The sequence below is a fragment of the Vicugna pacos genome, chromosome 22, assembly GCF_048564905.1.
Source record: "Vicugna pacos chromosome 22, VicPac4, whole genome shotgun sequence".
NCBI classification, from domain to species: Eukaryota; Metazoa; Chordata; class Mammalia; order Artiodactyla; family Camelidae; genus Vicugna; species Vicugna pacos.
This window is the reverse complement of record NC_133008.1, coordinates 21,247,105-21,259,160: the sequence shown is the minus strand read 5'-3', so window position 1 is coordinate 21,259,160 and position 12,056 is coordinate 21,247,105. Positions and strand designations below refer to the sequence as shown.

The 12,056-nt window shown below is 50.2% G+C and overlaps 1 protein-coding gene and 1 long non-coding RNA gene across 6 annotated transcripts; one reads left to right on the top strand and one right to left on the bottom strand.

Moving 5' to 3' along the window:
* The first annotated feature begins 3,891 nt into the window (after positions 1 to 3,891).
* Positions 3,892 to 11,145, top strand: KXD1 (KxDL motif containing 1). 3 transcript variants are annotated; one of them, XM_072947352.1, is made up of 5 exons: positions 3,892 to 4,017; positions 6,635 to 6,756; positions 7,745 to 7,897; positions 9,297 to 9,343; positions 10,175 to 11,145. In XM_072947352.1, exons 2-5 carry the CDS (start codon positions 6,656 to 6,658, stop codon positions 10,402 to 10,404), a joined length of 531 nt encoding a protein of 176 aa, XP_072803453.1. In that variant the 5' UTR covers positions 3,892 to 4,017; positions 6,635 to 6,655; the 3' UTR covers positions 10,405 to 11,145. The 3 variants fall into 3 exon arrangements, with proteins under 3 accessions (XP_072803453.1, XP_072803454.1, XP_072803452.1); XM_072947353.1 differs by having other exon boundaries at positions 3,914 to 4,052; XM_072947351.1 differs by having other exon boundaries at positions 3,931 to 4,017; positions 6,604 to 6,756.
* On the bottom strand, positions 8,508 to 12,043 carry LOC140688444 (uncharacterized). 3 transcript variants are annotated; one of them, XR_012063152.1, is made up of 4 exons: positions 11,701 to 12,043; positions 11,376 to 11,501; positions 11,153 to 11,251; positions 8,508 to 8,778 (listed from the first exon to the last, which is right to left on the bottom strand). It is a non-coding gene; the product is annotated as an uncharacterized lncRNA (long non-coding RNA). The 3 variants fall into 3 exon arrangements; XR_012063150.1 differs by lacking the exon at positions 11,376 to 11,501 and having other exon boundaries at positions 11,701 to 12,034; XR_012063151.1 differs by lacking the exon at positions 11,376 to 11,501 and having other exon boundaries at positions 11,843 to 12,034.
* Between the last annotated feature and the right edge of the window lie 13 nt (positions 12,044 to 12,056).

Here is a 12,056-nt window from a genome sequence, read left to right as displayed (position 1 = left end):
TGGAACGTTTGATCTGTTTACATTTAATGTAATAATGGATATATTTGAACTTAAATCTGCTTTCCTAAGTGTTTTTTTCTCTGTCCCACATACTCTATGTTTCTTTTCTCTCTCTTGCCTTCTTTAGGATTGGATGTGTATATTTTGGTAAGACTCTTATTATCTTCATTTTACAGATGGGGAAACTGAGGCACTGAGAAATTAATTACCTTGTTCAAGGTTACAGCAATGAAGGGCAAGATGGGCCAGGACTTTTTACCCATTGAGCTACTCTTCCAGCCAGGGAGCCGGATATGGCACAAACAATAATGCAGATAAGTATTTTATTAATTTATTAATAATTGCAGCTTTGATGAGTGCTATGCAGGAAATAAAATTGAAAAAAAGTGGCAGAGAAAGGCTTCCTGTTCCCTGCACAGCTCCCCCAACCAATGTCCCCATCACTGGGCTGAGTGAGCATTCCCATCACTTCCCACCCTCGCCCTCAAGAACACAAAGGAGGAAAATATTTTCTTCTCTTCACTCCACTGTGCACAAAACATTTGGGGCCAGCCAAGTCCCTTTTGGCCTCAATGTGCAGCTCCCACCCCTTCCAGGACCCTTGTAAATGTTTCCTGGCCTCCAACAGAGCCCAAGGGAGCCACTGAAAAATTTGGTTTCTCCAGACTGGGCCTCTTCTGCTGCAGCCTGCAGACAGAGCCATAGTTCTGCTTTTCCCAGCAGCTCCCACCCAAGCTCTTCTCAGCACTGGCTGCCATCTGGCTCACTGAGCTCCACAATTCTTACAAAGATTACATCCATACTATGTGCTTTCTCACCATCCTGTCTTTGCTCCATGAATCCCTCAGCCTTGAAGGATTGTCAGCACCTGGAAAACTCCTACTCCTACATCAAAACCCTATCCAGAGGACCTGCTTCCTTGCCCTCAGAATGAGTCTTCATACCCTACCCTTTAGTTTCCTCCAGCCTTGAGTCTCTCCTCTCTGTAGCCCAATACTTTCCCCCTCAGGGCTGGGAGTGTCTGTCTCCCTTCATCTTCCAAGGTTAGGCAGAGACTGGGTACTTTCTAGATCCTGAGAATATGGGCCAAACCCAGAGGTGGGTGGCTGGAGGGTTTACTAGACAATTTTTTAAACTGTTTGTTAAACTAAGTATATAAGAATCCTGTTCATCATTAACTTTTCAATGAATGAAGGCAGGAGAGCGTAGGGGTAATAATAGTTTATCCTCAGTTTATTGAGGGCTTAGAGTGTGCCAAGACTTGTAAAGAATTAACCTGCATGATTACATAAGATTGAGCCACTTGCCTGAGGCAACCCAGCTAGGATGTGATAGAGCCGGAATTGGAACTCAGATACATTCAGTTTCAGGGCTTTCAAAGAGTCCATGTGCCCAAGGGCATGTGTGTTTCTCCCAAACTATCAGCAACCTTAAGGGGCAGGTGCTATGTTCACCCTGATTTACAGTTAACAAAGTGAGTCCCAGAAAAATTAGACACATAATGTATATACACATACATCATAAGACCTCAAGAACTAATGATAATTAATTGCTAACACTGATTGAGCAATTACTATTTGCCCCATTTTGCTCATGCATTTACCTTGGGTAATCTCACTTAAAAATGTATCCTCGGAGGGGAGGTATAGCTCGATGGTAGAGTGTGTGCTTAGTATGTACAAGGTCCTAGGTTCAATCCCCAGTACCTCCATTAAAAAAGTAATAATAATAATTAATTAATAAATAAACCAATCACCCCCCCCAAAAAAGTGTCCTCATATCAGTACAATATCATATCACAGTTTTCAGAACAGACACAAGGGGACAGATAGAATGTTTACATAGTTGTGTATATGCATGGGTTAGTTAGATATACATGTAGTTCCTATCTCTCACTGCTGAGAGGGTCTGTAAGCAATAATAACCTGTTAACAATGAGCCAGATCCCAGATCTTGGTTTCAAAATACCATCCTCCAAGACAAGGAACCAGGCTCCCTGGAGAAATGGCTGATTCCAGGGATATTCCAAAGCAAGCGTAGACCATCTTGTGATACCAAAAGTAAGGAAGTATACAGAGAAAGATGTAAATGTGTTAAAAGGACATAGGCGCTAACTTAAAGGGACAGGAAAATAAATAATATAGAAAATAATTATAAACCACAGAAGAAAATAAATACTCATGACTTCATAGTGATGTAAATCCTTGAATAAATACATACTTGAGGAGAATGGACAGCTCTTATTTACAATAGAATTCCAATTAATTATTAAATAAATTAAAATCACCACTACACAAACACCACAGTGATTGATAATAATAGCTGCCAAGAGTTATGGATGAATGCTAAAACTAGACAGTAAAAAATACGTTAAAAAAAAACTGGCCAACAACAACAACAACAACAAAAAACTGGCCAACATCAAAAAGTCTACAAGTAACAAATGCTGGAGAGCATGTGGAGAAAAGGGAACTCTCCTGTACTGTTGGTAGGAATGTAAACCGGTGCAGCCACTATGGAGAACAGTATGGAAGTTCCTTACAAAACTAAAAATAGAGTTACCATATGATCCAGCAATATCCACTTCTAAGCATATATACAGAAAAGATGAAAACTCTAATCTGAAAAGATACATGCATCCCAATGTTCATAGCAGCACTATTTACAATAGCTAAGACATGGAAGAAACCTAAATGTCCATTGACGGATGAGTGGATAAAGAAGATGTGGTATACATACACAATGGAATTTACTCAGCCATAAAAGAGAATGAAGTAATGCCATTTGCAGCAACATGGATGGAACTAGAGATTACCACGCTAAGTGAAGAAAGTCAGAGAAAGACCAAAGTTGTATGAAACCACTTATATATGGAATCTAAAAAAATGATACAAATGAGCTTATTTACAAAGCAGAAATAGACTCACAGACATAGAAAACAAACTTATGGTTACCAAAGGGGAAAGGGGGGTAGGAATAAATTAAGAATTTAGGACTAACATACACACTACTATATATAAAACAGATAAATAACAAGGACTCATTGTATAGCACAGGGAACTATATTCAATATCTGTAATAACCTAGAATGGAAAAGAATATGTATAAATAACTGAATCCCTTTGCTGTACACCTGAAACATTGTAAATCAATTATACCTTATTTTTAAAAAAAGTGAGGGTATGTGCATAGTCTCTTAAGTATCTCCCCATAGGATAATTATTAATTGCAAAGGAAAATAGGAACTTCACAGTAGTGAAACTGGTAGATACTGGCTTAGGCAAGTAATCAAAGTTAACATCACCAATAATAAGACATATCAACATCTCAGTGCCTCCTGATATGATGCACTGACAAGGACACAACATCACTTTTATGGGAGGCATGCCCAAACTGCTCAATTTCAGTCTAAACATGAGAAAACGAACAAACCCATATTGATGAATATTCTACAAAATCAGCATTCTTCAAAAGTATTACGGTCATGAAAAATTAGGAAAGAAAGGAACTGTCATAGAGTGGAGGAGACTAAGGAGACATGACTAAATGCAACATAGGATCCTGGCCCCCAAAAAGGTCACCAAAACTAGAGCAGTGATATTTGAACCCGAATGAGTCTGATTCCTGGCCTGGAAAGCAGAACACCAGGGTCTGGGTCGACCATAGGCCACTGCGTATGACTTTGGGGGAATGCCTGCTGCCCTCGGACCTCAGCCTTACTATCTATGAAATGGGATGAATTTCAGTCCTCCGCCCCTCCTTCCTCAGGGCTGCCTTGGAGCTCGGGCTTTGGAAATTACGCAGGCGCGAGAGGGACTGCTTGATTGGCTATTCGTTGTTACGACTGCTCTGACAGAAACTGTCTAAGCCCCACCCCTTCCTGTCATACCTCCACGCACGCAAATCAGCCCCGGGTACGCCGCCGCCGCCACTCGCGCTCGCACGCATGGTGCGTGGTGACGTCGCGGCGGCGCGAGCGCCATCCCGGAAGCGCGAGCAAGGCCGCCAGATGTGCAGGTGCTGCTGCCACCGACGCCCAGGCCGAGTTCGGGGTGGGGCTGGGGACACGGGGGCCTCTGGGGAGCCGGGCCGGGTTGGGCGCGGCACCCGGGCTGTTGCGGGGTGGGACGCGCCGCTGGCAACATCTGGGCACTCCTGCGCACAGGCCTCAGTTTCCCCGTTTGCTCATTGGACGCGCGGGCGGCGCTGCGGGCCCGATCCTGATCCAGGGCGCGGGAGTTGGGGCCGCGTGTGTTCAGGCAGTGCCATGTCACCTGGAACCGGGCGTTGCCCTGCTTGAGCCTCAGTATCCCCACTTAACACTGTCGGGGCACGAGGGGATTTGTGAGCCCCGCCCCACTAGGGGGTTTTGCTGAACTTGGGCAGCCAAATTAAATTCTGTTAAATGACCTGGGTGAAATCGCGTCGCCTCTCCCAACGGTGTGTGACTTTGGGCAACTGAGCCCACCCCTGTGAGCCCTAGTTGCCCTCGGAGATGACTGTCTGCCTCGTAAGGGTGATTGCGGATTAAATGAAGTGCTATACAAGTGTTTGTTCATATTTTTGGAAGCACTGGGGAGGCCCTCATTAGAAAACTGATTTCTGGCCCCTCCCTAGGACTTCATTACACTTGGAGAAACTACCTACTCCCACCCAGCGCCTCTTACCGCTATTGGTTGACACAGACAGCATTGTGAAATTCTGATTCTTTGTTATTCCTATTTTCTGGACGAGAAAACGGATCTGGGAGGTGAGGTGACTCTCCCAAGGTCACACAGCCTCCGTCTCTGCGTTTTTCCCCCATAAATATATTTGGAGCAGGTACCAGAGCCCATGCTGGGTCATTTCCACCCTGTATGTGGGCCAGACTAGCTGTTAGGGACGGCTTCTTGCAAGCAGCAGCTGGTGGGGGAGTGTGCCTGGAATCCCTTAGCTCTCATATCTGGGAACCAGAGACAGGGAAGAGCCCTACTATGAAACAGAACCGTTTCCCACAGGCTCAAAGCCTGCACCTTCCAAACTTAAGCTGTGGGGCTCCCACCATGTGACTCTGTCCTTTCAGAGCCCAAGAGCCCTCTTTATATACATGATCATCTTCGGAAATGTAGAGGCTGTGGATATCAATACCTGGCACATAGTAGGAGTAAGCATGGTGATTATTGGGTTGGGAGCGGATTTCATTAGGTGTGGCAGTTTATCACCAGTAGGCATGTAGAGGCTGTAAACCTCCAGCCAGATTCAGGGCACAAATAGATATATATTCTTTGCCTCCATGGTGTTTGGGGGGAAAAACTATTAATTGCTAACATTTTTAAATAAGGCTATCTCAGAGGATAAAAAAATCTGTACTTCAGTTTTTTTCTGGAAAAAAATCAGAAATCTGGCAGGAATCAGCTGCTGTTAAGAGGCAGCTGTCCAGTCACAGGTGGATACTGAACATCTGTTCAGAGTCACATGTTTGTGGATCTGGTGGACCATGGGCGTTTGAGTTGTGACTTGGGCTCGCTGGCTGTGTGACCACGGTTTAGTTCCTTAGTCTCTGAGCCTCAGTTTTCTCATATATAAGGATGATAACAATTGCCAGTGTTTGAAATTGGTGTCTTGTTTAGCATACAGTAGGAGCTCAGTAAAGAGGAGGGTAGATTAAGTGGGCTCTAAAAGCCCTTCCCAATCCTGTGTGTGAATCTTAAAACAGTTACAAGTAGGCCTTCCTGTTGGCTGTTAAATGTGCAGACCCCAGAGCCAAGCCGCATCGATTCTGGGTTTTTCCTGAACTCCCTCAGGAGCGTCAGTGCTGAAGCTGTGACCCCTCCTGCTCTCACATATTCCAGCAGCCCCCTTGCCCCACTGGGGTGGCATCTGCATGCCAGGGAAGCTGGGAGCTACAGAGCAATCTGGATTGCTGAGGCCCACAGCCTGGCTGCCAGTACCTGAAATTCTTGGCTTTAACTTGCTGATGTAAGTCTTAGCTTCAGAGCCGAGTTTGAAAGCTTTTTTTTTGCCTCCACCAAACTAAATTCTGGCAGTTTCTTGCTGTAAACTGGGTTCTGGGCTGGGCTCTGGAGACAGAGCAGTGAGCAAGAGAGACATGCCTCTGTCCTACTGGAGCTGACGTTGCTGTGGGGGTGACAGGCAAATGGGCAATTGATGACTAAGATAATTTCAGGAAGAGATGGACCAGGGGAGCAAGTAAAACAAGGTGAAGTAATAAGAATGACCAGAGTAGGGGCAGTCATCTAAGACCTCTTGAGAGAGAAGGCATTGGAGAGGGTGATGATTTGTGGGGGCAGCCATGTATGTTCTACCAGTGGGGCCAGCAGGTGCAAAGGCCCTGTGGTGGCAGAGGCAGGGGGATATGGGAAGAGGGTGGCAGATCTACAGAGGAAGGTGCCTGTGGCCTTGGGCTCATGGAAAGTGGGGGGTGTGGAGGTGGGACGGATGATGGGATTGTTATGTACATGGGTGCAAGTTATAAATATGAATTCCTGTAGTTCTCAAAACATCCCTGAATTCCTGGTATGACAAAGGTGAGGCTCAGGTAGCATGGCCTGCAGGGTTCCCAGCCCCTCCTCTCTGTCCCACCTTCCCTATTTCCTGGTGCAGACTGAAGACTCTTTCTTCCTGCCTGTTTCAGGCAGCGGAGGAGGAAGAAGAGATGGACCCCCCGGACTCGGCCTCGAGGGTCTTCTGCAGCCGCATCCTGAGCATGGTGAATGCAGACGATGTCAATGCCATCATCCTGGCCCAGAAGAACATGTGAGTGGAGGCCAAGGGAGGGCCCTGGGCCCCCGGCGTGGGAAGGAATCCACTTGCTGGTTAGCATTCTTGTCCTGCCCGCCTCTACCCCGGGCCCACACTGGTGATAAAATGAAGGAAATGAGCAAATCTGCTGGCTGGCTCCAAAGTAAATTCCGTCCTGGCCTGGAGGCGAGGCCTTGGCATGGGAAGCGGGGCTCTGGGACAGTTTTGCAGCTGCGGATAGTTTGGCGGGGCCGCAGCAGCTCCTGTCCCGAGGCCTGGAATGGGGAGTGTCGGGATGATAAGGAAGGGGCTGCTGGGGGATTTCAGGGGGCCAGTGAGCTGACTTCCTCTTAGGAGCCTGTTCTCTCAGAGCCTAGACTGTCTCTGCAGAGCTCCTGGGGTCACTTGGAGGGGCCTTGAGTGGCTTTTGACCTCCTTGAGGCTTGGCTCTGTGGCTGCTGCAGCCTCACCCTAATTCCAGCCTGCTCTGTGGGGAGGAAGGACTGGCACACCAGTGGGGTGGCAACACAGTCTCCTAGGGCTTCATTTTTGTGTTTTTAAGCTGAAGGCTCTTCCTTCCATTTGTGACATGGCACAGACCTGATACCTTACCTTTCTCATCCTGTGACAGGAGTGCTGGATATGGCTGGGTCTCGGTGATACCAATCTCGCTTGTATTTTTTTAGGTCAGATTCAGACCTGGCTCTGTGGAACCCCCAGATGGAGGGGAGACAAAATAGACTTGAACTTCCCTGGTCTTATGGCGTCAGGGCTGGGTCAGAGAAACAGCTTGGGGCTAGGGAAGTCAGGAGAGTCAAGGAGTCTGCTTAAGGGAGAAGGTGAAGTGCACACTTGAGTAGGGTTTTGAAAGCTGAACAGCAGTTTGCTAGATGGCTCAAACAGCAGATAGGGCTCCACAGGACATGAGAATGGTACATGAAAGGGCTTAGCACAATCAGCTGGCAGGGTCCTGGAGGAGTCAGTGCCCTCTTTCTGCTGCCAGGCTGGACCGCTTTGAGAAGACCAACGAGATGCTGCTGAACTTCAACAACCTGTCAAGTGCCCGCCTGCAGCAGATGAGCGAGCGCTTCCTGCACCACACGAGGACCCTGGTGGAGATGAAACGGGACCTGGACAGCATCTTCCGCAGGATCAGGTAGGTGCTCAGCCTCCTCCTCCCACGTGGAGCCTCGGGTTCCTCCCCTCTTTAGTGAGGGCCATCCTCTCCACGTATCAGGGCGGTGGGGAGATTTAGCTTGTTTGCTTTCCTAGGCTTCATCACACACTTAGTATTAGAGAAGACCTGAAAATCTTGGGAGTTTCTGACTTTAAATTTTACTTCTCTTTTGAAAATGCGATGTAGCGCCCAATGCATAATGCAAAAGGCAGGCAGGAGCAGCCAGTAAAAGGCTAGCTTCCTGTCCCCTTTGGTGCCCACCCAGTTCTTCTCTCAAGAGCAAGTGAGATTGCCAGGTTTATGGGTCCTTCTTGACCTGGTTTCCATGAGGACAGGGAAAGATGATGTCCAAGTCCCCAGCCACACAGAATGCTTGGCCTGGCACCCGGAGCTTGCATCATCACTGCTGCTGTGAACAGCTGTGGCTGGGCACCAAGGCCTGGACCAAGCTGGTGCCGCAGCTGCGCTCCCTGCCAACTGTGCCATTTCCTCTGTTCCGGGGGCAACTGCACCTGCTCACAGAGCAGGTGCCACAGATTGAGGGGAACGTGTTTCCTTGAGCAAGTTCTGTGCAGAAATCACAAGACAGGCCAGTTAAATCCTTTATAAAAGCATATCTTTTTTGGGGTATCTCAGCAGGTGGGCTGCCCACCTGTGGTGTTGCAGGGGTAGAGGTAGAGCAGGAACCCCAAGGGGCGACATCTTTTGTATGTGTCTGTATCACTCAGGAAGGAGGGAAGTGGGTCCACCCAGGCAGGGACCCAGCAGCAGTGGTACTTCTGTGGAGAGGAGGGCATAGTCAAGGGTGAGACGCTGCTCTGAAGACCCTTTTGTAATTCCTTGTAAACAGGACTGCATTACTTCAGGTGAAAAGGAAAAAAACAGGTTAAACATGGAAACGGGTGCTTCTCCATGAACTTCAGTTTAATGAGTGCCATTATTTGGTATTTGAGGTGTGGACAGTCAGCACTCCTGGCCCCCACACAGGCATCCTTACCCGGGGATGGAGAGACAGCTTGGGACGAGTCACCCAGAGGAGTGCCTGTTGAGAGGGGAAGGGGAGCTTCCTGGAAGGTTGAAGAGTTCTAGACATAAGGCATTGCAGGTAGAGGGCCCAGCCAGCCCACAGACCCAGTACTGAGGATACATGGAAAGTGTGGGACAGCTGAGTAGCTGCTCTCCGTCCTGGGGGTGGGAGTTCCACAGGGCCAAGTGCCTGGGCCTCCCTCCAGCTGGGGAGCAGAGTGTGACCAGCAGTGAGGGGGAGTTCTCACCCCCCCACATCTGCCCAGAACTGGCAGCAAGGGTTTCTGCCTGCACCAGGCCCAGCCTGTCCACTTGGCAGATTCAGTCCTGTGTGCCTTCCCTTCCCCTGCAGGACACTGAAAGGGAAGCTGGCCAGGCAGCACCCGGAGGCCTTCAGCCGTAAGTGTCACCTAGAGCTCCTGCGTCCTGCGTCTGGGCTCTGTGCCCTTGGATGCCAATGCCCTGGGCCCAGGGCTGGCTTCTGGATGGTCACCTCAGGGGTTGCCACCAAGCCTAGGCCTTGATGGGCAGTGGGTCTGGAGAGACCTGGGACAGGGGTTGGTGGGTGGGGGTGCTGGCCTACCCTTGGCAGCCTGCAGAGCAGCTGCTGGGACCAGGGTCTCTTCCCTGGGGGGAGGTCACATGAGGGAATGTGGACAAGGATGATAGTCTTTGGCCTAGTGAGTGCCATGTACCCCTAAAAGCCAGGCTGTTACCACGCCCACCTGCGAGGTGGGAAATATGAATATCCCCACTTCACATGGGGGACTGAGGCCCAGAGGGGCAGTGACTTGTCAAGAGGAAGTGCAATGTCCGCCACACTGAGCTTCAGTTTACCCACTGCTGAATGGGCCAATAGCTTCCCACTCCATGACTGCTGACAACCACAGGCACAGAGGCAATGCTGTCATTCCCAGTTTATAGAGCAGGGAGCTGAGGCATGGGCAGGTGAAGGGCCTGGCCCAGGTGACACAGTCCAGAGGGCAGAGCCAGGCTCAGGCTTATTCCCAGATCCATGTAGGTCTGACCCCAGAGAACCTGGGTCCTTACCTCATCTCTCCTTGAAGGGAGGCCTCTTACCTGCCTTGGCCTCAGTTTCCTCCTCTATGAAATGGACCAAGTCATGTCCTGTGGTGTGGCGGGAGCTGTCAGGGGTCATGGGCCCAATTAATCCCTCATCACACTGCCTGCCATGATGACTAAGTCAACTCGTGGGCCTCCTTCCCCCAGACATCCCAGAAGCGTCCCTCCTGGAGGATGAGGATGAAGACCCCATCCCACCTAGCACCACAACAACCATTGCCACCTCGGAACAGAGCACAGGCTCGTGCGACACCAGCCCCGACACTGTCTCGCCCTCCCTCAGCCCCGGCTTCGAGGACCTGTCCCATGTCCGGTCCAGCTCCCCTGCCATCAATGGCCGCAGCCATACAGATGACGAGGAGACGCCGGGCGAGTAGCCCTGCTCCCAGGAGCTTGGTAGGGTCTCAGGGCAGCGGCAGCACCACTCCCCAGATGTCTGAGGTGGCAGCGGGTAACTCTGCCTCGAGACAGTCAGCTTTGCCACCCTGTTTTGTCATTTGGAGCTCCCTGGGGGACAAGGCTCCCTTGCTGGGGTATGGAATTCCTGGGATCTAGCATTCCCATTCTAAGAACATCTCTCCTCGACCCCTCTGCCAGGTCAGGGAGTCCAGCCCAGCTGGAGTCACTGGGTTGGGCGCAAGGTAGCTTTTCCAGAGCCAGGCCTGAGGTCTACTCTGAACAACACTTAAAGGTTCCCAGAGAGGAGAGCCAGATGCCCCCTGACCCAGCACCCTGGCCAGGACTTCTTCAAAGTAGACAAGCACTGTCCTGTCTGAGTTCACCCCAGTCCACCCCTGTACCTACTAATTCTGGTCTCCTTGCCCCTTCCTCCAATGAAAGTATGAAATACTTTCCCCAGTCTCAAGGAGGTTTCTAAGATAGTCATAGAAGGCTCAAGACAGGTTAGCCAGCCACTCAGCCCAGAGCCTGAGGTAAGGCCCATGTTTCTCTGACCAGAAGTGTGTACCCTGAGGGCCCAGCAGGCCTCTCCTGGGGCCTTCATGGAGCAAGCCGAGCCACCTTGGAAAACAGAGTTAAGTGGAGTATTTTTGTAACCGATGTTTACAGATGCTGTTGGGAAGTTATCAATAAAAAGACTCTGTTACTAAAAAGGGAAAGGTATACCTATTAGTGGCTTCCTTCCATCCTTGGGCTGAGCAGCCCAGAAGGTGGACAAGTGCTGGATGTGGACAGGACGGTTATGGACAGCCAGGCACCACTGGGCTAGAAAGAAACATACATGGCTGCTTTGGGTGGGAGTCTCCTGTGATGGCCATAATAACCCCACCTCCTATCACCATTTAGGCCTTCCAACATACTATTCCCACTGCCTGAAACATTCACTTACCTCCTAGAATAACTCATCCTCCACTCAGCCCCAGAGTGGGCCCCTCAGGGAGCTAGACTGGGTCCGTTATTAAAGGCATCTTCCCAGACCTCAGAATGCCTGCTTTTGCCTGGTCCATAGGGGGCGCTGGGAAGTGTTCAAGGCAATAATAAGGTATGCCGCCAAACCCACAGGTAACTTCACATCCTCACCTCTTTCCGGTGCCCCGTACTTTTTAGCCACCCACAAATCTCCGTCCTATATCCAGAACAGACCTGGTCCCACCCCATTTCCTTGAGTGAATGCACCTGCCCCACCTGCTCTCCCTGCTCCTGTATGCACCCGCCCTGAAATTCATCTGCAAAGCGGCCAGAGAGCCTCCAAGGCTCTCAGGGTGTCGCACGTTTGGCCCTGCGTCCTGGACACGCAGACCCTTTGCTTTAGCACAAAACAATCTCCTCTACTCTGTTCAAGTATTTCCAGAGTACCCGCTATGTGCCGGCAGTCCTCAGCCGGCCTGGAGACAGCGGGCAGAAACACCTGGAAAGGTGCAGCAGTCTTCCGACGTGACCCGACAGGCGGGGCTCACACCCGGATGCAGATGGGCGACGGTCGCCCACAGGCGCTGCGGCTTCGTTCGCCGGCACCCAACATGGTAGCGGGGCGGGGCCGAGGGTGGGGCACGCAGCGTGGCGCAGATTG